Genomic DNA, 22,934 nt, shown 5'->3' with positions numbered 1-22,934 from the left:
TTCATCTATATCCTTGATCATATCCTTTAATAGACTGGTAAACAGAAGTGTCTTCCTGAGTTCTGTGAGCCATTCTAACAAATAATAGAATACAAGGGAGAGAAGGTCACGGGAACTTCCAATTTGCCACCAAGATGAAAAGAAGTTGTGGCCATCCTGGGGACCTCCTACTGCAATTGGCATTTAAGTGGGGTCAGTCCCAGGGGACTGGGCACTTAACTTGCAGGATCTGACACTATCTCCAGGTAGTCAGAACCGAGTTAAATGGTAGGACACCCAGCCAGTGTTGCAGAATTGCTTGGTGTGGGAGAAAATAATTCCCACACATTTGTGAACAGAAATGTCCCAAGTGAAGTGTTCTCTATGAGAGTAAAGGAGAAAGACACACGGGAAGGAAAGAACTGGGAGCTTTCCCCAAAATAGCAACTACCCTGAAATTGGACAGATGTTATTCTTTGTTTTATTTGGAACTTATGAAGAGTGTGAACAATTTCAGGAAATAATGTCACCAAGGCCACATCACTTGTAATAATTTCACTGGCCAACACTCACTGGAACCAATCTGCATTTGAAGCTCCTGCATTCAAAGTGGTTCTATACATGTGGCGAGCATCTGAGATCTTTATGCCCTCTAGTCCATTTTGAAACACGTGTAATTATAATTTACTGTCTTTATTTTACTTTTATGTTACCATTAGGGGTACTATATATTGTTTTTAAATTACATGGGTAGTTAAGTGTATTAGTTATTTATTGCTGTGTTGACAAATTATCCCAAAACTTAGTGGCAAATGCAATATACATTTATCATACCGATTCTGTGGGTCAGGGTTCTGGGTGCAGTTTAGCTGGGTGCCTCTGGCTGAAGGTCCCTTATTGCGCACTCAGGATGCTGGCTGGGGCTGCGGTCCCCTATGAAGTACTGCAGGGGAAGGACCCACTTCCCAAACTGCTCACGTGGTTGTCAGCAGAACTCAGTTCCCTCAGGGTGTTAGACCAACGGCCCCAGCCCTTCCCTGGCTGTTGCCAGAGGCATCCCTCAGTTACCTGCCACACAGTTCTCTCCATGGGGTGGTTGACAACATGCAGCTGGCTTCTCTCAGAGCAGGTGAGAGAGAGAACCAGGGAGAACACCCAAGTAGAAGCCAGGGTTTTTCTTGTAACCTCACCTTGGAAGTGACACCCTATCACTTACAGTCACTAGACGTCAGTAAACGGAGCCCACACTCAAGGGGTGGGTGTTAACACAGGATGAGAACACCAGGAGGCAGGCAGCGTTGAGGGCGGAGAGGCTGCCCACGACAAGACAATGGGTTATAGCGTCTGTGAATTTCATTGCAGAATAACAAAGGACACATTATAATGTATTTGTCACTTGAGGCAGATTATCAAGTCTGGCAGGGTTGAGAACTGCTGTGTCAGGCAGTGATGAAATGCTGGCCTTGTGCAGGGGAATCAGGTAGAGAGTCCACAAGGTCTGCTATCATGGAGGTGGACAGGTAAAACATGCTGGATATACACCGAGGAGTACCATGCAACAATCAGAAATGATCCACTAGCAGTCTATGGCCACAGCCCCCAAAAGCACCTGATCTTGTCTGATGTCAGAAGCTAAGCAGGGCTGGGCCTGGTTGGTATTTGGATGGGAGAAGCAATCCGCCAGCAATTTGGGTGGAGCTTAGAAACAGACCTAAAATTGAAAAGTAAGAAACACAATGGAATCTATAACACAATACCATTTATGTAAACTATACACACACACACACAAAAATACATATTTTAGAGTGACATAAAAAGCGTAACATTTAAATACACTAGAAAGGTGGTGGGGTAAGAGCAATGGGAGGAGGGACAAAGGCGAAGCACAGACACAAATAACACATGGAGGACTTTGGAAGTGCCAGCTATCATAGTATGTCACAGTGTAACTGGAGTGTGAGTAGTTCCATCTTCTGAACTGAAGATGCAAGACGCAAAGGGGGAAAAATCGCAGTGTTATAAGCAGAGCAGGAAAAAAGTGCAGAGAGTGAAAAGTCACGGGTGCTTCCACAAGGCGTTTTGTGTGGACTGCCAGAGCCAAGTGCGTTGGGGTGGGGGGGAGGTGCAGGAGTGAGTTTGCTGTGAAGCTGCAGTGAGAGCGTGAAAGGCCTTGTCTGTTCTCTTCCAGCTGCCAAAGTTCCCGGTGGTCTTTGGGCAGAAGAGTCACACGCCCCTACCTTTTGAAAAAGCTCACTTTCACCGGCAGATGACTGACTGATGGAGGATGAGAGGCTATCAGAACCTGAATGAAGAGGAAGAAGGAATTTAGGAAGAGAATTGACAGGACTTTGTGTCTGAATGAATCTAAGGCAGAGAGGTGTTCACATGCAGAGTGATGCTGTGACTAACATTAATTGGAATGTAAAAGGAAAAGGCAATTGGGGAGAGGAGAAAATGAATTCAGTCTGAGTTTGAGAGTCTAGAGGTGTCCTAAAGACAGACGGACGTGCAGGTCTGGAAACCCACGGAGAAATGGGAACTGGGGAAAATGGCGTGGAAGACCTGAACACTGGAACAAAGGCAAGCGAGAAGGGAGGCAAAGGGCAGATCCTTAGAAAAGGAAAATCAAGAGAAAGAAAAGACTGAAGGAATGGCTCAAGAGATGAAAGATAAAAAAGATGAAGAGTAGGAAGAGAGGGAGAGGAGAGGAATATATTTTGAAAGCCAAAAAAAAAAAAAATTCAAGAAGCAGCGGGTGGTCTGGCGAGCTCAATGCTAAAGAGATTAAGTAAGGTATTGGAGAAAGGCGTGGGTTTTGACAGTAGGAGGCGGCAGAATAATCGGACACACTGGTTTGAGGGCAATGGTGAAAATAAAAGCCAGATCAAATGAGACTAAGGACAGTGGAGAGTAGAAAGCAAAAAGCCCTATCCAGGGTGGCTCCATTGGTTGGGCACTGTCCCACAAAGTCAAAGGTCACTGGTTCGATCCCTGGTCAGGGCACGTGCCTGGGTTGTGGGTTTGGCCCTCATCGGGGTGCATGCAAGAGGCAAACGATGAATATTTCCCTCTTTCTCCCTCCCTTCCCTTCTCTCTAAAAGTAAATTTTAAAAAATAATTTAAATAAAAGAAAGAAAAGCAAAGAGAGAAGAGTAGACTTAGAGGGCAGTAGGCTCCAGGAAAGTAGACTCTGAATAAATGATAGCAAAAAAAGGAGGGTGAGCTTTTAAAGAGATTTGTTCACAGAGAAGCAGACAGGGGTGGCTGAGTTACCTGAGAATAACTTGCAAGGAATAGTAGGGGTGGGGCTCTCAGAACAGAGGAACACAGGAGGCTGGGTGGGGGGCTTGAGGCATGATGGATGAGGGCAAGCAGGCAGTACCAGCCAGACCCCAAACTTAGGCAGACACTGTGCAGTCCCACCCTCGCCCTGACCACTCTTCACTCTCACTCCCTCCACGCCCCCCCCCCCCGTCTGCATTTGGGGCTTAGTGCAGTGGCGTCATTTCCACAATAATCTTACACAATCTTAATGAACCCTGCTTGTTTACCAAATCATGCCCCTACTCTGGTTAAACAGGCCAGCTCTGGGGTCAGATGAGTTGGGTTTGAAATCTGCTGAGCTCCTTTGAGACCAATGACTCGACCTCTCCATGGATCTATTTCCTCATTTGTGAGATGGGGAAAATAGTAGTTACTGACCTTATAAGGTTATTAGGAGGCTTAGATGTGTTCTTACCCACAAGGGGCTCAGGGTAGTAACTGGAATGTATCGAAATTCCCATAAGTGTCCTATGTTTTTATTCAAGAACCTACCTTTCAGCATAACCTGCTGTTCTCCTTTGTGAACTCCACATTCTAGTTTCACAAGGCCACGATCCATTATTCACGAAACGAGTATTTATCAACCACCTGTTCAGCACTTGCTATGGGACTGTGGATAAAATGGCAGACTATGTGAATACACAGTCCTGGGCTTATGGGCTTCCCAATGCAGCAGGTCAGGGGGGCATGAATGAAGTAGATGATGAATGCTCTGACCCTGCTGGTGTGGCTCAGTGGGTTGAGCACCAGCCTGGGAACCGAAAGGTCATCCGTTTGATTCCTGCTGAGGTCACTACCGATGGGTGACATTAGTGTTTCTCTCCCTCCCCCTCTCTATAAAAAATAAACAAACAAAATATTTTTTAAAAGTGTTTAGATAATGTATGCTCTGGAAGTTTATGACGGGATAGGAGGCCCACGGGCAGAGGAATCTTCCTGCAGCAAGTGAGGTCTGAGCTCCAGGGAAGTTCCTCTGAGACCTAAGCTGGTGAAGGAGGGAAGGGGGAGTGCGCAGTGCTACCACGTACTTTCCCATTTCCATGCCTCTGAGCTTTTACTCCTCTCCTTCAAGCTCAGACGCCTGCTCCTCCCTCGAGCCTTCCCTGAGCCCTCTTCTCTCTGCTCACTCCCACAGCACTGTTTTCATTTTCCTGCAACACTTCTCACTTTCGACTGCATTTTCTGGTGATTTACATGCCCAGCTTACCTTGTCCACTAAATCTTAAACTTATTAGGAACAGAGCATGTCTCTTTCGTCTCTGAGCTCCCAAAGGCTGGCGCATTCCTTACACGTAGAAGACCTGGAACAAATATTTGCAGCATAAATTAATGCCTGTTTGACAGCCCTTTTCAAATATGTTGTCATTGAGATGAAGCTATTGTTGCAAGCTGTGCCTTTGGGACTGATTTTATTCTTTGGTTAAACCAGAATGCCATCGTCATGGTCCCCAGGACTGAGTAGTGTTTGCCACAGGGACTGAAACAGCCCCAACAAAGGGGCCACTGTTCTTGAGCGACAGGCATTTGGCAACAACTGCCCGTCCTTCCATGGAGACTGAAGTGAACTGAGGAAGAACTGTCTGAGTTGAGTCCCCAGCCAGTGGGGCTCTATTGCAATTGGGTGGCAAGAGCTAGCTAGTGACCCTGACGTGAGGCTCTGGGGCTTGGCAGGGCGACAGAAATGCAAATGCTTGAAACAAAATCATCAAAGATCACTAAAAGAACAGCATCCTAATTTGAAGCAATGTGATAACAGACGGAGGGAGCTTTGAAGTCTGAGCTAGGTTTGAAGCTAGGTTATCTCACCCATGTGCCTTCTCTGAACCTCAGATTTCTTCTTGAAAAGATATTGTGCAAATATCTTTTGGTGGTGAAGATCCAAAGTAATGTCTTTACACACACAGTGCCTGTACTCTGCTAAATTGTGTTTACACACATACCTTATTGTCCCCAATAAAGTTTGTTCTCTAAGAGCAGAAACTCATCTTTACCTGCAAATCTAGCAAAGTGAGACCAGGATGCAGCAGACACTAGTAAATATTTTTTTAAATACATGAACAACAACAACAGTAACAGCTAACATTTATGGGGCACTTATTTCATGTCAGGTGTTGTAAATGGTAATTCACTTAACCCTTCAACAACCCTAAAAAGAAGCAGCCATTATAACCAATTTTACAAAGAGTAACAGAATACTATAATTTTTTAAAATATAGAATTGTTGGTATAACTGATTTTGAAAAAAATCTGGTGAGATTTACTTATTTACTTATTTCAAATAAGTATACAACTTTATAAAATCTGGAAAAGAAAAAATATGGTAGGGGAAAAATAAGGAAAAAACAAATATGGATGAGTGAGAAGAAAGAGTAGGAAGGAGAGGAAAGATAGACACATGAAAAAACAAAGAGAAAAGGGTAAATTCTGAGCAGAGTGAAAAATACTTGCTTATTCAAAATAAGGTGTTGGGTCTTTCTCTGTACTTGAAAGCATCATTAGACAACTGATCACTCTGCATGTGTATGTGTGGGCATATGCCTGGCCTTCTCAGGTTTTGTCCCATATATCTTCATTCTTTATTTGTTTGTTTTTTATTCTACGTTTATGTGTATTATCTCAAGGAGTCTGTCCTGCATCAGCTTTTTTGTTTTGCCTCCAGGGGGCTTTGCTGGCCTTTCTTTTGCGTGACAAAGAGGGCCGCAGCCAGCAGATGGCACTGTGGCAAGAGCGGCAGAGTCCCTCCAGGAGGGTCACAACCACTGCAGATAGTTAACCTTACAACTTCATCTTCGGAGGACTCGGAGTTGCTCTCTCGCCTGGAGTCTAATAAAGCAGGCCGAGTTGTGCGCAATTAAGGATTTCAATTCACAAGACGAAATCTGAGACTTTGTCTCCACCCTCTCCACTCCCGACCCCCATGAAAAACTGACGATATCTCTTGTCAGCTCGTGAAAGTGTTGTGTGAAGCGCTGTCAGATACCTCCAATGTCTGGTGCAAGAAGCCGAGGTGATCACAGCATTAATTAGATATAGGAGATAATCGACACTCTCCTGAAAGTTTAAGGAAAAATCCATACAAACAAACAGGCAATCATTTGAATGTTTCTCGACAACGTGAAGCTTTAGGATCTGAAATATGAGACTTGTTTTTGTTATAATTCCCTTATTTCATTTCGAAAGTTCAGACGCAGGCTGGCTACTCAGATTTCCTTAAGGAGTAAGGAAGAACCGCGTGGCAAGGGCAGTCCTGGAGGTCACAAGGGGCCCCTCGTCACCCCTCGCGTGAGGGTTCTTACGTGGGAGCCCAGGAAGGACCAAGACCTCTCCGTTGCAGGAGGGCTACAGACATACAAACGCCCAAGGCAGCCGCCACAGCACACAATACAGTGCAAACCTGCAAATCCTCACCTTGCCAGCCACAACAACGTGAACGTGTCAAGTGGGGCCCCGCACTAATTCCGCACAGGCAAGCAATAGAGATTTGGTTACCATGGACACGCAGGACGCCTGCCGGACTGCGCGCTCCTTACTTAAACGTCAACACCCAAACCCACCCACGCAGGTCCTCCTAGCTCGGCAATCTGCTAGCCACTCCTGATTGCGTTAGGCGCTTGCGTCTTTGTCTTTGCGCCTGCGCACTACGGCTCCTACTAGTCGCTGCGGCCGGGATCGGGAAGTGTCCAGCGTGAGCTGGGTTCCCCCCGCCTTCGGCTGCCACCGCTGATCCCGGACCCCTAGCCTGGCCCGGGCCCAGCCGCCATGACGAACGGTGAGAGCCAATGCTCAGAGCGGAGGATGGGAGGGAAGGACGATGGGAAACGTGGCGGGCGGGGCCGGGACTGACGTGGCAGGTCTCCCCGCCCCCTCCCCCGCTCAGCCCCTCTTAGCCTCTCGGGGTGCCCCCGACTCCTGTTCTCTAGACCTCTCCTGGGTCCTCGGGTGCCCTGCCCGTCTAGAACCCCAGTGCCTCTGGTGACCACCCCGCGTCCTCGGTCCCTGCTCTGTGCTTTCTCTTCTCCCCTTCCTAGAAGCTCGTTGTGGCCCTTACAGTCCCCTTGGAATGGCCAGTCTGGGTTGAACCACAGCTTTAACACTAGGGAAAAGAGAGGGCCTGCTTCCCAGCCCCCTACGTTTTCATACTTTCCGACAGTAGGATCAAGAAATTACAAAGGACCTCAAGCTTCACACTTTCGAGGGGTGACTGTGCGAGCCTGAAATGGTCTTTTGGAGCAATGCTGGACAGCTTTCTGTTGTTCGATTCTAAAGATGTGTTTGGGTGATTCTCTCTGGAGACCCTGGCTAGTACCCCTTCTAATTGAAGTGGCAGTTGCCAGCCTGTTCACCCGACCTCATTTTCTCGGCCTCTTCAAACACTTTACAGAGGTGATTTCCGAATTCCAGGGAAGAGTGGGAAGCAGGGCTTTTCATGGTCTTTGGCGTCAGCCTTATGGGAAAGAACAGAAAGCCTTTGGGCAGTGTGATTGGAGGAACACCAAAAAGCATTTCTCAAAAGAACCTTCTCCATAGCCTGGCACCGAAGATTCAAATTTCCCTTCCTTGTGCAAAAAGTTATGGTAGGAAAAGACTAGCACATAAGATATCATTTATCATAAAACTTAGTGTTATGTAGCCCTGGCCAGGTAGCCCAATTGCTTAGAGTGTGGTCCCCATATGCTAAGGTTATGGGTTCAGTCCTGGGTCAGGGCACATACAAGAATGAACCAATGAATGCATAAGTAAGCGGAACAACAAATCAGTGCGTTCTCTCTCTCAAATCAATAAGGATAATGTATTAATTTACTGAATCTTTCGTGACACCTCCCTGTGAGAGTTTTGCTGGAGGAAGAGAGGGAGGTAGAGTAGTCCAGCACTGGCAGATGCTGTTTGTGTAACTTATCTTTTGGGAGCTTCCTGGGTCGCCAGAGATCTGAGGTTACTAGGAACAGGAGAAGGGACATCACCCACAAGAAGAAATCATCTGCACCGGAAAATAAGAGAGCAGTCTGAGACATAAAAACTACTGAATAAACTTTACTCACTTTCCCTCTTTTTGTGAATGGATACCTTCTTTTTCTTTTTTGCAGTTAGGCGATTTGTAGTGCTTATATGTAAAGACGTAGCTCAGTTTACATATGTAAGAAATAGAATTGTTCAAGCCCTGGCTGGTGTAGCTCAGTGGATTGAGCGTGGGCCTGCGAACAAGACAGTCGCGGTTCGAATCCCAGTCAGGGCACATGCCTGGGTTGCAGGCCGGTTCCCAGCAGGGGACGCACGAAAGGCAACCATACATTGATGTTTCTCTCCCTCTCTCCTTCCCTTCCCCTCTAAAGATAAATAAATTAAAAATCTTAAAAAAAAAATAGAATTGTTCAAAGTGTTTTCCCCCACAAAATTGTTCCACTATGTTGAAATGTTGATTGCCTTCCTGGCAGAATTTGGTTTGTAAGTAGGGTATCACGCGTGAAGTGTAAGATAAGTCTAGGAAAATTGTACACATGGATTCTAACTCCTGCAATCTCTATGAAACTCCACGTTTTGTCTTAACATTTTCTTCAACAGATGCAGATCTTTGAGACTTGCTTAAATATCTAGCTCTCCTTTATCACACGAATTAATGATTTATAATAAGAGTATGTTCAATTCTCTCAGCTGAGGCTCCAAGGATTCTTTGGACTCTCGCGAGACCTCTTGCCAACGCTGGCCATTCCTGGTGGGGGCGATTGCACGTAAAGTGATGCACTTTTCAAAGATGTGTAGTTCTTGAAAGGAGAGAGGAGAGAAGGGCAGGGCAGAGTGAAATTGTAAGGGGGATGGCTACGAGCAATTCTGGGGAATGGTAAGGTCACCTTGCTAGTCCCAGGATGGTGGCTTCCTCAAGTCAAGGGTTGGCACTGTTTTTGAGGTTATCGTCTTGATAATATGTCACACTCTGCTCCTTGGAGTTCTCCAGGGAATCACCTGTGCCAAAAGGATTAGCACCAAAGGTGTTCTTTTCATCCTGTAACAGTGTACTCCTTGGATGGGATTCTGGTGTTTGGGTTGCTCTTTATTTGCACCTGTGCCTACTTCAAGAAAGTTCCTCGTCTCAAAACCTGGCTGCTATCGGAGAAGAAGGGAGTCTGGGGTGTGTTTTACAAAGGTAAGATCGTATCTGCCCAGGGGAGAGGAGGAGAGCACTGTCTCTGGACAGCGAGGTGTGCTACCAGGTGGGGGGGTGAAATGGGCTGGGATTGTGTTTGGTTCCACTTTTACCTATTTGTTTAACATCAAGGTAATATTAATATTCTCCATGGAGGAAAAAAATGTGTAAATTAAACAATTTTAGACTGGACTGGTATTGTTAGGAGGAATATCTTCCCAATGAAAAGTTTTCTGAAAATCTGGAAAGAATATATTGGAGTCTATTAAGTTTTGATTTATTAACTGAAATGCTCTTTTATTTTTTATTTTGGGCACCTTCATTTGGAATCCTAACTATCTAAATCTGTTTGCAAAATAGGGCAAAATATAAACAAAAGGTATATATTTTTAAAAAGATTTTATTTATCTACTTTTAGAGAGAGGAAGGGAGGGAGAAAGAAAGGGAGTACTCTCTCTCTCACATCAGTGTGTGAGAGAAACATCCATCCATTGCCTCTCACATGCCCCCATCTGGGGACCTGGCCTGCAACCCAGCCATGTGCCCTGACTGGGAATCGAACTGGAGACCTTTCAGTTTGCAGGCCAGCACCCAATTCACTGAGCCACATCAGTCGGGGCATAAACAAAAGGTATATCACCTAGAACCTAGGGCAATATTTATTTCAGTACATTCCCAAGTGGGTTCTTGAGACCCTTTGTAGGTCTCATCATCTGTGACTAGAGATTTCAAAATATCCCATGGAAAGTGAGGGCTTATATGAAGGGCAGGCTGTGATTCCTTTTCCCTGTTTTCCTTTGCCTTCCAGCTGCTGTGATTGGAACCAGGCTGCACGCTGCTGTGGCAGTCACCTGCATCATCATGGCCTTTTATGTCCTGTTTATAAAATGAATTCCAGAGCATCCATCTCATCAACTGCCAACCAAGGGGACGAGGGTGAAGACCTTGTTGGGGGCCTGGGACCAGCATAGGAGCGTTCAGCTGAAATCATCCAAGTCTCCAGGATGACATCACAGCATCTGCCCCTCCCATGTGTGGGGAAAACTCATAATGATAAACATTATTTATGCTTCAGGGGACTCCAGAAAGCCAACTCCTCAAATCAGTCCTTGAAGACAGCGTATAATATCCAGATAAATTACACCCCTCGGTGATAACATTGCATACCTCCTGCTTAAAAACCTGTCATCTGTTTTGTTCCTCGGTCCTCGCCAGGATCTTTTCATACTGAAGATCTTTAGGGAAGGACATAAGCTGTGTTCAGGTCTCCTGGAAAGAAAGAATTTTCAGTACTTGACTTTTTTTTCCCCGTTGTTTTGATTTGGATTTGGCAGATTGGAAGAAGTGAGTGGGAAACAGGAGTCGTCCACTGCCCAGAAATATTTTGGCTTTGGAGACTTATCTTTCATATACTGATCTGGCAACGTAAGAGAGTGGCACAGTCCTCGCTGCAAAAAGAGAACAGATGAAATCACTGTACCGTGTGCTGGAAGTGGGAGAGTTTGGCCAAGATGCTCTGGGCCAGCATGGGATTTGGGAGCTTTCTGTCTGATGAAATCGGAGGGTGGTAACTCGGACACGAACAAAGGTTCTGTTCACCAGTACCCCCAAAAGGAGACATCACCCCAGCCAACCGTGTAAGAAGATAAATCCACTGCTTCTCTTTTCCCAAGCCTTTTTATATTTTCTCAACTACTGAGTGCTAAATACTCAGTTTTAAATGCCACCACTAAGGGGAAGAGAAACAATTGAATTGTTTAATGTATTTGCAGCTAGAGTAGAAGAAATAAATCTGGTATATATTCAGATACTAGTAAAGTCATTTAGTAGAAATTGTGATGTTAGATGGGAGTTTTGTCATGTTATACACAATACAAACCTACTCTATTTAAATCTGAGTTATCATGGCCATTTTTAGTTGATTCCTACTTGTTTTTCTTGGCCAACTCTTAATTTTCTTCATATTACAATCCTCTTTAGCTGTCCTTTGTAAATTCTGTGTTCCAAGAAAATGAGAAATTCAAGTGAGTGAGAGAAGTTGCTAATATTCACGGGCATATTTGGATAGTTCATAGACTCCATGAATAAAATGAGGGTGCTTTTTAAAGGAAAGGAAAACAAAGACTTGTAACTGGATTGATGACTTTTCCACAGAGTATGGCAACTCCTGAGCAAAACATTGCAGATGACTCAATATTTGAAGGGGAGACTTCTACATTCCCTCCTCCTTTTATCAGCGAAATGATCAACTATTACATTGTTAAAGGCTAGAACTTATTTTAAAAAGTGGGTCTAAAGTTATTGTAAAAAGCAAGCATGTGCATAGGTCTACCAGTTGCCTCATCCATTGGACTGAAACTTGACTGTGGACAAGTTAGCTGTGCTTCACTCTGCGAGGCAGCAGATTGCGTTTCGTCTTACTCCGAGAGGACAAAAGCTGGTAGGAAGTTAGGTTCTGAAACACACAGTTTAGTCTTCGCAGGTTTTTTGAAGTACAGAACTTCATCACGTAAACACTACATGTCTCATCATCTCAGAGTTGTGGCTGTGGTCTCATCAGGAATTGATTCACAGGGTAACTTTCAATGCTTCATAGGTTTTCCGTGGTCATTTCTGAGGACCTTTCACACCAGACAAAGAAAACAGGAAAGAAGTTACACCTCCTGGGTGTGAGTTTGGGACCTGTTGGCCAATGGGGTGTCTCCCCAGAAACAGGTTCAGCAGGGTTTGCACTTGTTACTGTGTAGCTTTAGTGACTTTTGTTTCTAATAGGGCTAATGTCTCTAAGCTTGGTGCTTAGAGCTCTTTCATATTTTAAACTAGTTTCATTTCACAGTTTGGTTATTCAAACCATTTTTTGCAGCTTCCTGAGTAGGTCACCTTGACTCTTGAATTGTAATATTTTGAGATGTTTTCATTCCAGAACATACCAAAAAGTGCACAGAGCGAAGGGAATTTACAGCAAAAACAAAACAAAAAAATACACAGCTTATTTCACTTTATATAAGCAGATCAGCAGAAACCTGTTTAACTCATTACTTTGCTTGATGTGTCATATTTTTTGACTGAAAATTGTAGAAAGTGTTTCTTTAAGAGAGGCTTAGGAGTGGAAGAATGGGGACAGCCATGTCAGCCGTGATTCAAACTGGCATCGCCATACACCCTGAATGCCCCGGTGGGGAATGAAGTCAGCTTTTTATAGTTGAAATACAATTTTTTATTCACCATTGTCTGCATAAATCCTTGAAAATAAAATTTCTTTCCCAACTGCTTTTGTCCACTTTATTTGTCACATGCTGTGTATTTTGAACTTTGTTCAATCGTCCCCTGGTTTCTTCCCATAGTATACCTTTTTAATTTAAATTAATTATTCCCATCATTCCTGTAAACACCTTCACAGGAATGCATAATACACACAGTCCAGAATCTGAGAGCAGCTTTCTCCTTTGGGGGGAGGTGACCTATGTACCAGCTCATACCGCATATATCGGCATATATGTGAATAAATTTTGAGGTGTATCAAGATAGATGATATTCCTGAATACATTTTACCTACCTCGATTAAAATACAAGTTACCATCTGCCCTTAACTAGCCATTAACTTCCTTCAGGTGCTATCAGGTTAACCAGTCACACCTACAAAACCTTTGAGCTACGGGGTTCTGACACATTGGGTACCTTCCTCTGTGTGTTTACTCCAAGTGCATGGTGAAACCAACAGAAGTACAAATTGTAACTTCGCAAACTATTTTCTAGTTTCCAAAAGTCTTCTGATTTGTCTTCCCCCCCCGCATACACCTATTTCATTGAAAAAGGAGAAGAAACAGACATTAAAATGGTGCTCTCTGGTTGTAAAAGGAGCTAATTCTATTTATATAACGACCTGTGTTTTTCCCTTCACTTACTCTGGGAGGTTGAGAGGCTGACAGGTTTTAATGGATACGCAAGTAGATGAAGGGTGAGCAGTACGCTTGCCACAGCATCAAATTCTGGGAAGCAAAAGGGCTCTGCCTTCCTAAGGGCGCTGTACTCCTTTCACAGGTGCCCTGACTAATCTAGTCTCACCTTTGCCTTTGGTAAAATCGTACTGCCTCCTGCCTTGGGAGAAGGAACTCCTGGGGAAGGTAATGTTGGTAAACACCAGGATTTATTTGCGTTGTCCATGGGAAAGGAGTCAATCACCTATTATAGAAATCGAGTCAACTTATATCCAGAATTCGGATCAAAGGTCAAAGAAAAATTATAGATAGGGGTATAAATACGTAGCTGCATAAAGATCAAAAGACCACCACGATTCCGTACAGTGGGAATTTGTTCCGCCAGCTCCTACGACACGGCTTCCCCTCCGAGCCACGCGAGGGCAGCAAAGCGCGTGCTCGAGGAGGGCCGGTGCTCACCGTTTCCTCCCAGAATCCTCCGAGGCAGGGGGAAGGGCGGAGGAGTTTAAAAGAGCGTGCGGACTTCCGCTCCTCCCGGAGGAAGGGCGGCCTGGGGCTGTGTGGCTGTGTGCAGTGACAGGGTACCGCATGGGTGGATGTGCGAACCGAGTGTGTGAGTGGACGCGTGAATGTGATCGTGCCTGGGTGTGCAAGGCGAGTGCGTGGCCCCTGCGCTCCTCCCCCCGCCTACACATTGATCTTATTTGATCGGGTTGTGACCCCAGCCGCTCCGGGCGGACCCGAAATGAAAAGCTTCCCTCCTGCGAAGCCCCCTCCTCGGGGCGCTGTGCAGCGAGGCCCCTTGGGTGGCGGCACCGCCGCGGCCCCGGACTCGGTCCTACGGGGGCCCGGCGCTCAGAAGTGATGAATTGATCAGATAGACGAGGCCGGGCTTGTCCCGGGCCGCTGATTATCGAGGCGATTCTGATCTGAGCCCGACCCCAGGATGCGGCCGCCAGTGGTGTGCGGCTAAAGCGTTAGCGGTCGGCGGCGGGCCGGGGCGCAGACTGGCGAGGGCCGAGGGTGATTGAACCCGTAGGCCCTCGGGAGCGAAGCTGGGAGGGGACCGAGGCTTTGTTCTTCTCTAGCTCCCCTCCTCCCTTTTTTTCATTAGGCCTGCCTTGTCATGATGAGCGTGGCACCAATACCGGTGCACCCGGCCTTCCAGCACTACACAGCGTCTGCTGCTAAGGGGTATCGGAGTATATATGCATGTCTCTATGCATATGTATGCATATATGCGTATGTGGTTGTGTGTACACACACACTTGGAGAACTTATAAAAATTCAGAGTCCAGGGACCCAGCCCAGATTTCCTGAATTAGAATTATCAGGGAAGTCTAGGAACCTGTATCTTTAACTGCCTCTATGCCTGGGTCACAGCCATCACTTGATGTTCAGTTATCGCCCTGCATGAGGTGACCAGCCAGAGAGACCTCTCTCTGCCATTTCCAGCCTTTCTGAGTACTAAAAACTGAAATGTCCTGTTGTCACTTGGCAGCAAATATGTCATCTGAATAGTGGATGAGAGGCTGGGATTGGTGGTATTTAAGGACCCTGTACCCGAGTACCAGGAAGAAGCCTTTTCCTATCTTACACCCAATCTAACAACAGTTTGCAGTGACTAAGAATCAGGGGCAGATACCAGTACAAACAGACCCAAAGAAAAGGGAATTAACTCCCAGCAAGAAGACAGTAGCAGTTAGGACAACAGCAAGGAGCCAGGACCCCAGGGATGGAGCCCCCAGTGGAAGAGCAGAGTCCAGCAGATGGCAAATGCAGGAAGTGGGACATCTGTTAAGTCTGACATCATCATAAATATTAATGCTACCTAGGGCTACTAAAATCACAGTGATTATAAGCTAAGAGGATGAACTATGTCCATTGTTTCTCCAACACTTAGTTCCAACACCAAGGTTTCCAATTAATATTGAACGGGTGTATCTAGACAGCTGGAATGACCAGTTTACAGAATACCAATGCCTGCCACCTGACCCAAACTGTGGTTCTGCCCTAAATCCTTGCAAATATGCTCAACTAGTTTCTAGAAGTTGTGAAACTTCCCTTTTTTTTTTTTTTTTTTTTTTTTTTAGAGAAAGAAACATCAGTTTGTTGTTCCACTTATTTATGGCTTCGCTGGTTGATTCTTGTATGTGCCCTGATGGGGGATCCAACCCACAACCTTGGAGTATCGGGGCGACACTCTAACCAACTGAACTGCCCAGCCAGGGCCCCTTCCATCTTCGAAGAGGAGTCTAGTGGCAACTTGTAGCCTATGGGTAACAGACACTTCAGGCTTCATCTTGCACAAGAATTTTTAATGCAGGTGGGCAGCAGGATGTTCCACTCTGATTAATTAGTCCGGGGCCTGTCAACATTAGGTGGAGAAGAAGCCACCATCATTCTTTCGGGAGTAGCCTCCATTGGTGGCTGCAGTGTGAGGAGACACTGTGGGGAAGAGGAAGAGTGGGCTGTGACTAGATGCCTTCCCTTCATGGGGAACCTGGAATCGCCCACACCTTCACAGGTACTAGAGAGAAGGTTCCCGCACCAGCTGGGGAGGGGTACACAGAGCCCCACACATTCAGGAGGAAGCTATAGGTCTTCCACTCCCTGGTGTCTGCCTTTGTCGGCAGTTTTTGGCCCCGAGACCACAGGCCAAGCTACAGGCTCTGAACAATTGAATTCATTCCATAGCATGCCCCCTGGCAGGAGTCTGATATGTGCCAACCTAATCACTGCCCCCCCCCCAATGTTCCCTCCTAGCCAATCGCCCCCTTTCCCAGACTGCTGGGTCCACTTAGGGAAACCTGCACCACCCATCTGCCCTTCTGACACTTACCTATGGACCCCTGGATGCTGTGGATGGAGTTCTTCTTAGGGTTGATCCAGTGTCTGATGTTGGCTCGGGAAGTGATGGGGGGTGGTGACGGAGGGGGTAAAACTTCTCCAGGGAACTGGAGCTTGATGCCTCTAACAGTGGTGTGGGGCGGAATGGGGGAGAATGAAGCCAAGGGGGAGAAAGGCGAGGAGAGGAAGAGTTGTGTGCAACCTCAAAAATACAGTAGCGGAGGGCGCTTTCTACCCTCCGTGACACTGACCAAAGATTTTGTTCATACAGACAAACCCAATCTTGGAGATGCTCTGGTCATTGTAGATGATAAAAATGCGGAAATCATTTACAGGCACGGATGTAATCCACCCACAAACCTGTACATAGAGAGCACCTGCTGGTTGTTATTTCCCAGGTGGCGCTTCGCCCTGTGTAACTGGTGGGGCTACAGTTAGGGTGCAGAGGCTCTGCCTCTACCTCTTACCCCTGCGTGTCCTGAATGGTCTCCTGGTGAATCAGGACCTCGCTTTTGTCCTTGAACGCCCCCGTGTGGTGGTTGTACAAGGCTGCTAGACGGAAATCCAGGTCGTCCTTCGGTACCTAGAGAAAGTCAAGCCCTCCAGGGTTAACGTACCTCCTCTGCCCCAGCTCTAGTCAAGTTCTGTTGGGTTATACTCTTCCCCAAAAGTGGAGTGAGCCCCTTTTGAGCCTGGATCCACTAACTCCTTATAAGTCAAATTGTACACAGTGATTCTTGTCAATATGGAGTTCTGTTTTTTTAAAAATATCATTTATTGATTTTAGAGAGAGAGGGAGAGAAACATCCATTGGTTACTTCCCATACACGCCCTGACTGAAGAGCTAACTCCCAACCTAAGTATGTGCCCTGACCTGGAATCGAACTCCCAACCTCTTGGTGAAGGGAGGATGCTCTAACCAACTGAGCCATACTGGCAAAGGCTAGAGTAGCCCCTCATGGTTAGGTCTAAGGAGTAGTGAGCTCTCCCTGTAGATATGGGAACCACCACACTGTCCCCAACTTGGGCTCAGTGGGCCTTATCATTCACGGTTATATTCAGCCTTTGTTTTAGTCAGAAGAGTGAGAAGTCTGCTGATAAAGTGATCTGCTCCAGAAAACTGGAGCAGAACCAAGCCTCCTGACTTCCCACAGACCAGATAAACTGGCATTTGGTTTTAGATTTGGTAGGACCTTAGGTTGGGCAAAATCAGGAAAGATACTAAGGCAGTTAGCAACAGACTACCTTTCAAAGAGAAATGGCATTTCAATATGAGGTACCTCGGAGTCAAAAAAATATGCACTCCGCCTCATGGAGGTGACCGTTTGGGTTGCGTTGAGCCGATTCCAGGGCTCCTGCTGCTGAGCAAGGTGAGGCGGGTTCTTACACGGCAGTTGCTGCAAAAGAAAAACCACACGAGGACCTGGCTACCCGATGACAGGTCCTCGCCGACGTGGCGGCTTCAGGGGCATCCACCCCTTAACCCATCCTATTTTTAACCGAATCTCAGAGCAACATCTGCAAAGAGGACAGTGCAGGACATGACTGCCAGGATTTTGATCCTCCTAAACCTCCAATCTTGGAACTGAGAGAAGGGGGCCAGGAATATAGGGAAAGGGGTGGAGTAGGACAGGGGGCAGAGGGTAGGGAGCACACGGGAAAGATGGTGAGCTCAGGCCTAGGTGTCCTGAGTGTGAGGAGAAGGTTACACATCCTGATGTAATCACCAGGTAGGAAATAGGAAGCGTGCAACATGTTGGAGAGCACAGGGAAAGTCACTGAGATCTGGGGTTTGTCCACATGAAGTTGTGGTTGATGCCTGCAAAACTGAGTGTGGCCGAAGGAAAGCAGTGGTCCATGAGTGAGCAGTATCGTAACTGGGGGAAGGCAGAGGCAGGCAGCTACAGGAGAACCAGGAGTGTCTAAGCAGGTGAGGAAAAGATTTCAGTAAATGGGGAACGATCATGGTGACTCAGAAACGTCAAAGAAAAAGTCTGGTGGAACTTCAATCCTCTAAATAAAACCTTGCAAGTGTGAATGTGAAATGCATGTAACTGGCTTCTTCATGATATATAAAATGCCGTACTGCTCATCACTGTGTCGTCAGGACCTAGCACAGCCACCTAACACAGGGTGGTCAATGAAATACTGGTTGAATCAATGACTGAGCTCTGGCGAGCACAACTGCAACCTGGTAGAAATCTCATGCAACCTATCTGATGTGGGAACCCTCTTCCCACCCCAACTCCCAAACATGACAAAGACTTGAGTGTCTCAGCTCAGTTAGACATTAACTGAACAGTATGTTTCAGGTCAGGCACTGTGTATCCCCAAGAAAGATGGGAGGTGAAACAAGAGACTTTCAGATATACGAGGCAAGCATAGGCAGCTCTCCTCTCATTCCTCAATGGCTACCTGAGCCTCATCATCTTTATCAGAAGGAGAGACTGTTTTTCAAGAAGGAAGTCAAACCTGAACACCATCTTCACATCCACTTCCCTTCCATCTCAGAGAAAGGGACAACCCTTTTACTCAAGAATAAGCCTTCTCCCCTGAACCCGGCCCTTCCCTGAGCCACAGGGACCCGAGCCATCCTGGCATCCCTACACCCGGCCTCTCTGTCACTCTGTGCAACCACCTAACTCCGCTGCATCACCTTCCCTGCAGAGCCAGGCTCTTCCTCGAGAGTCATCCTTTACTATCTTGGCTTCCTCCCTGCTTCCAGTCTTCTCTTCAGCCTGGCCTCTGCCCTAAGCACCCACCGAAACTGCTCTTGCTGGTGACCTATGATCCTTGTTGCCTGGTCAGGTGGGTCCTTTCCAGACCTGGTCTTGTCTGACCTCTGCAGTTTCTGATTTCACCATGACTTTCTGATTTGTTCAAATGTCCACCCCCCCACCCTGCTCCTCTGGTCCTCCTCCTCCTTTTAACTGTTACTTCTCGGCTCTGCTTCCCCTCTCTGCCCCCCAGACAGTGGCATTCCCCAGGAGTTTAGACCCTGCTTCCCTTACTCTCACATTCGCCAGATGAGCTCATTTCTAACCACCACAGCTCCAACCACCATAAGGACACCGGCTTCCAGATAGACGTCTTCACGGCAGAACCCTCAACCACACTGCTTGCTATTCATCCCACCCAAATGTCCCACAGGCACCACAAGAGCAACACCAGCGCCACTGATCCGAACACCTTTCCCCCAAAACCCGCTTCCCCTGGATGCCTCAGTCAGTTTCAGCTACGCCCTCAGAAGCCTAGGAGGTAAGTACCCTAGGCTCATCCGCTCCCTCGCGCTCAAATCTGGTCAGCCACGATGTCCCATTGTCCGGCCCTTCACCCCTCTCTCAGGCGGCACCTCGCACCTCGCTGCCGTCCCCTGCATCAACGCTTCAGGCCCGTTATTCTTCCTGCTGGAGACAGCTGCCGCCGGCGGCTCCTGCCTCCTCGCTGCGCCCTCTCACCTGACTCCCAGCCCCGACTGTCCCCACCTCCACTGTGCCTTCTAGAACACCCATCTCCCATGTCACTCCAGTGCTCAAAAGCCCTGGATGTGATTCCCAGCACCTCCAAGATGAAGCTCTAGTTCACCTGCATGGTGTACACAGCACACCCAGCCCAGGAAGCTCGCTTTCCCAGCCTTCACTCTCCCATTCCTGCACCTCACACCAGAACTCCAGCCATTCTGGACTCTTCGGCCCCCAAACAGGTCACCCTTTCTCTCCTCTCCAGGTGTATGTGCACCCACTGCTTCCTTTGTTCTGCTGGTGACCGGTGTGTGATTCCTGCTTCTTCTTCCTAACTCATAGTTCACCCCCTCCCTCACCTGGCCCGGCTCACTCATATTTCAGTGTCAAAACTCACCTGCTCCGGGGGGCTTCCTTTCAGTTCCCGGTTCTCCTGACACATTACCTGTAACTCTGTCACAACACACGTGCCATTGTGCGAGCGTCTCTGCTGTCGCTGTTGTTAGCCTGGCTTTTCTAGTGGAGTTTCTTAAGAGCAGGCATGTACCTAATTTATCTGTATATCTTCAGCGTTTAGTAGCCCCTCAGAGAGTGCCATACAAGAAACGATAAGTGTCGAATAAACAAAAAGAAGTGTCGAATAAACAAAAACAATAATCCAGTCTTTGACTGGATTATTAAGCCACAGTGACGGTTTCATTCTCCTTATTTTGCGCCACTTCAAAGCTCCCAGCCACTCCTACTAGAAAACAAGGTCGTCTGAATTCCCCAATCGCTGACTCACGCACACAAGCACACCCTAGCATTGACGAAGATGCAGAGCACGTGAAGACAGAGCATGACCTGCTGGCTTTCGGAGGATTTTCTCCCATTCCATCTCCCAAACAGAGCAAAGTGCGGCCTGGTGGAGCCTGGGCCTGTGTAAGCCCCGTTATACCAATCATCGCTTCGGGTGGCGAGAGCCCCTGGTGCCTCTGGACTAGAGCTCTGCTTCCCTTTGCTCGAAAGCCCCTGCGCAACCTTAGCAGACCCGAATGTGAGCACGTGAGGCAGGCAGGGAACAGATTTCCCCAGACCGCTCTCCAGCGGTCTTTAAGTTCCCGTCTCTGCCCCTGGCGCAGACAGGAGGAAGAGGGCCGTCGGCCCCGCCAGGGAGGAGTCTGCGCAAGAAACCACAGTACCTTGGAAGCCCCCAGTTTCCCCAAGTAGGAATCATCGTTATCCAACACAGGCTGCTGGAAAGGGTCTCGGGTGGGAGGCATGGTAAAATGCCCGACGAGAGAAGCTCTTCAGAGGGCTGGGAGGCCCGCACAGCCGCACACGACCTTGAGCGCGGGAGATCCGGGGTCCCAATTGTTTGGAACGCCCACTTTCGGTTGCCAGACAACTGCCCCACCGTCTGTGACTGAGGTGGGGTCTCCTCAACAAGAGCGCCACCTGGCGGTTCGGCGAGGGAGGCCTCCCTCTGCACGCAGCTACTGGGAACCGGAGGCAAAGGGCGGCTGAGCACGCCCAGGAGCCCCGGATTTGCGCTCGTAAACCTCAGGTGAAACCGCGGAGGCCTCTCGGCGGGCAGGGCTAATGCAAAAGACTGCGGTTGGCGAAAGGAGCCCTAAAAGATGACCCTGATGTTTTTTCTCCCTCGCGCCAAACAAAAGGACTTTTTCAAAGCAGTAACAGAATGGGGATGTCCAGAGAAGGGAGCCCAGGTGCTGCGCTTGGAAAACTGCCGACTAGGCAAATTCTTGCTTTAACCCCGTTTAACTGTCTCAAGGCTTTGCATCGGGTCGGTTGTGAAGGCCCGGATGGAGGCGCAGGGATGGAAGGAAGACCTCCAGAGGCGGCTGCCTTTGCAGTAGGTAAAACCTTCCCAGCCACTCCCTAGGCTGTAACTTCCAGAGGAGAAACGACGTCTCATTTTCTTTCTAGCGCTTTGCGCACGGGACGTGCTAGTATTTGTCGTACGCCACATCTGCAGAAATAGAGATGCTCATAAATAGGCCACGACCCGAAAGGGCAGTGGAAAACATGAATTTGGTGGCGACGGCTTGGAGGACGCTTCCACCGCGTTTTTTACACGAGCCCCGTGCCCGCCGGTTGGGCCGGTTGCAGACCCCTGGCGCGCGCGTTTCCGCGTGCCGCGCGCCAGCGGCGGCGGCTGCCTTGGCGACCGGCAGGTGAGCGGCAGAGCATCGCGCGGTCCCTACCCCACCCGCGCGGAGGGAAAGACGAGGCGGTTGCCAAGGCGACGTGGGTAGGAGGAGACGAGGAAGGAGGGAGGAGGAAGGATGGGCGGCTTCGGCGTAGCCGCCCGGAGGTGACTGAAGCGAGCCCAGCCCCTTGCATCCTCCCCCTGTGAAACCTCCCTCCCCTTTTTTCCGCCTTCGGCCAGCCGGGGCAGCCGCCGCAGCACCTGAGCCGCTGCTGCCGTTCGCTCCGGACGACGCTATGGCCGAGCCTGGGCGCAGCCTCCATCCCTCTGCCCGAGGCAGGGGAAGGACTGAGCGGCACACACTCCGGCTTCTACCGCTCCTGCTCTGGCTTGGGACCGCCTCCCAGGTGACCCAGGCGGCCGAAGTAGAGCTTCACGCCTGCAAAGAGGTACTGTCCTTCCCGTCCCGACCCCACTTTAGTCAGAAAAATCTTGGATGCCGGAGGGGACGTTGGGGACCTGGGCACAGACAGCTTCAGAGGCCTCGGAGTTTAGGATGCGTTGAGGATGAGGGTAGGCGGGGAGGGCGCGGAGTGGACAGGCGTCCCAGAGAGGCCAGCCCCCTGGAGGACTCACCAGTTTGGGCTGCTGAGCTCGGTGGGTCCCAGGACCCACCTTCTGGGGCCCGGGGGCCTGGACTGCGGAAGAAGGGGAGAAGACGGGTTGTTTGCCAGCTGGGATGAAATTACCTTAAAAGTCGTTGAGAACAAAAGCTGTGTGCGTTCAGAGGAGCCAAACAGAAAGTGGGAACGGGGAGAAGAGGGGCAAGAAATCCGTGTGCTTTTTACCATGGCTTCGAAAGGAGCGTGCAAGCTGTGCATGGCTTCAAAAGGAGCGTGTTGCGCAAAAGGAGATGTGCAAGAGGTACAGGGAGGCCCCATCACTCCTCTCTCCCCTGGTGCGGGACACCTGGTCACTTGCTGGCTGCTAAGTAAGGTCCCTTCACAGCTTTGCTTCCCCACTGCACTTTGCTCAGTGTACCCGACAGCACCTGGCCCACCTCTACCAGGCTGTGAGTTCTGAAACATTTC

At 48.4% G+C, this 22,934-nt stretch overlaps 3 protein-coding genes and 2 non-coding genes across 9 annotated transcripts in view; 3 read left to right on the top strand and 2 right to left on the bottom strand.

Moving 5' to 3' along the window:
• Nucleotides 1-471: 471 nt before the first annotated feature.
• Nucleotides 472-6,881, bottom strand: LOC119054531 (uncharacterized). Its single transcript, XR_008389855.1, has 5 exons — nucleotides 6,712-6,881; nucleotides 4,511-4,604; nucleotides 3,796-3,913; nucleotides 2,217-2,281; nucleotides 472-1,690 (listed from the first exon to the last, which is right to left on the bottom strand). It is a non-coding gene; the product is annotated as an uncharacterized LOC119054531 (transcript).
• Nucleotides 6,882-6,947: 66 nt separating this feature from the next.
• TMEM167B (transmembrane protein 167B) lies at nucleotides 6,948-11,250 on the top strand. 2 transcript variants are annotated; one of them, XM_037152430.2, is made up of 3 exons: nucleotides 6,948-7,072; nucleotides 9,311-9,509; nucleotides 10,251-11,250. In XM_037152430.2, exons 1-3 carry the CDS (start codon nucleotides 7,063-7,065, stop codon nucleotides 10,411-10,413), a joined length of 372 nt encoding a protein of 123 aa, XP_037008325.2. In that variant the 5' UTR covers nucleotides 6,948-7,062; the 3' UTR covers nucleotides 10,414-11,250. The 2 variants fall into 2 exon arrangements, with proteins under 2 accessions (XP_037008325.2, XP_037008324.1); XM_037152429.2 differs by having other exon boundaries at nucleotides 6,956-7,072; nucleotides 9,311-9,442.
• A 2,659-nt stretch (nucleotides 11,251-13,909) lies between these two features.
• LOC119054607 (small Cajal body-specific RNA 2) lies at nucleotides 13,910-14,313 on the top strand. Its single transcript, XR_005083548.2, has one exon. It is a non-coding gene; the product is annotated as a small Cajal body-specific RNA 2 (non-coding RNA).
• Nucleotides 14,314-15,604: 1,291 nt separating this feature from the next.
• Nucleotides 15,605-21,686, bottom strand: CFAP276 (cilia and flagella associated protein 276). The gene is made up of 5 exons (XM_037152402.2): nucleotides 20,873-21,686; nucleotides 17,511-17,627; nucleotides 16,698-16,813; nucleotides 16,223-16,353; nucleotides 15,605-15,828 (listed from the first exon to the last, which is right to left on the bottom strand). Exons 1-5 carry the CDS (start codon nucleotides 20,951-20,953, stop codon nucleotides 15,758-15,760), a joined length of 516 nt encoding a protein of 171 aa, XP_037008297.2. The 5' UTR covers nucleotides 20,954-21,686; the 3' UTR covers nucleotides 15,605-15,757.
• A 320-nt stretch (nucleotides 21,687-22,006) lies between these two features.
• ELAPOR1 (endosome-lysosome associated apoptosis and autophagy regulator 1) overlaps nucleotides 22,007-22,934 on the top strand; it is a 53,330-nt gene continuing 52,402 nt past the window's right edge. Inside the window, exon 1 of one of the 4 annotated variants that reach the window (XM_037152400.2) lies at nucleotides 22,007-22,292. In XM_037152400.2, the coding sequence (XP_037008295.2) occupies nucleotides 22,140-22,292 (153 nt within the window). In that variant the 5' untranslated portion in view covers nucleotides 22,007-22,139. The remainder of the gene's footprint in view (nucleotides 22,293-22,934) is intronic. The other 3 variants (XM_053655886.1, XM_037152399.2, XM_053655885.1) reach the window with 3 other exon arrangements.

This window comes from Artibeus jamaicensis, unplaced genomic scaffold (genome assembly GCF_021234435.1).
Source record: "Artibeus jamaicensis isolate MK-2021 breed Jamaican fruit bat unplaced genomic scaffold, CSHL_Jam_final scaffold_1689, whole genome shotgun sequence".
Taxonomy (NCBI): domain Eukaryota; kingdom Metazoa; phylum Chordata; class Mammalia; order Chiroptera; family Phyllostomidae; genus Artibeus; species Artibeus jamaicensis.
This window is presented reverse-complemented; position numbering and strand designations above follow the sequence as displayed.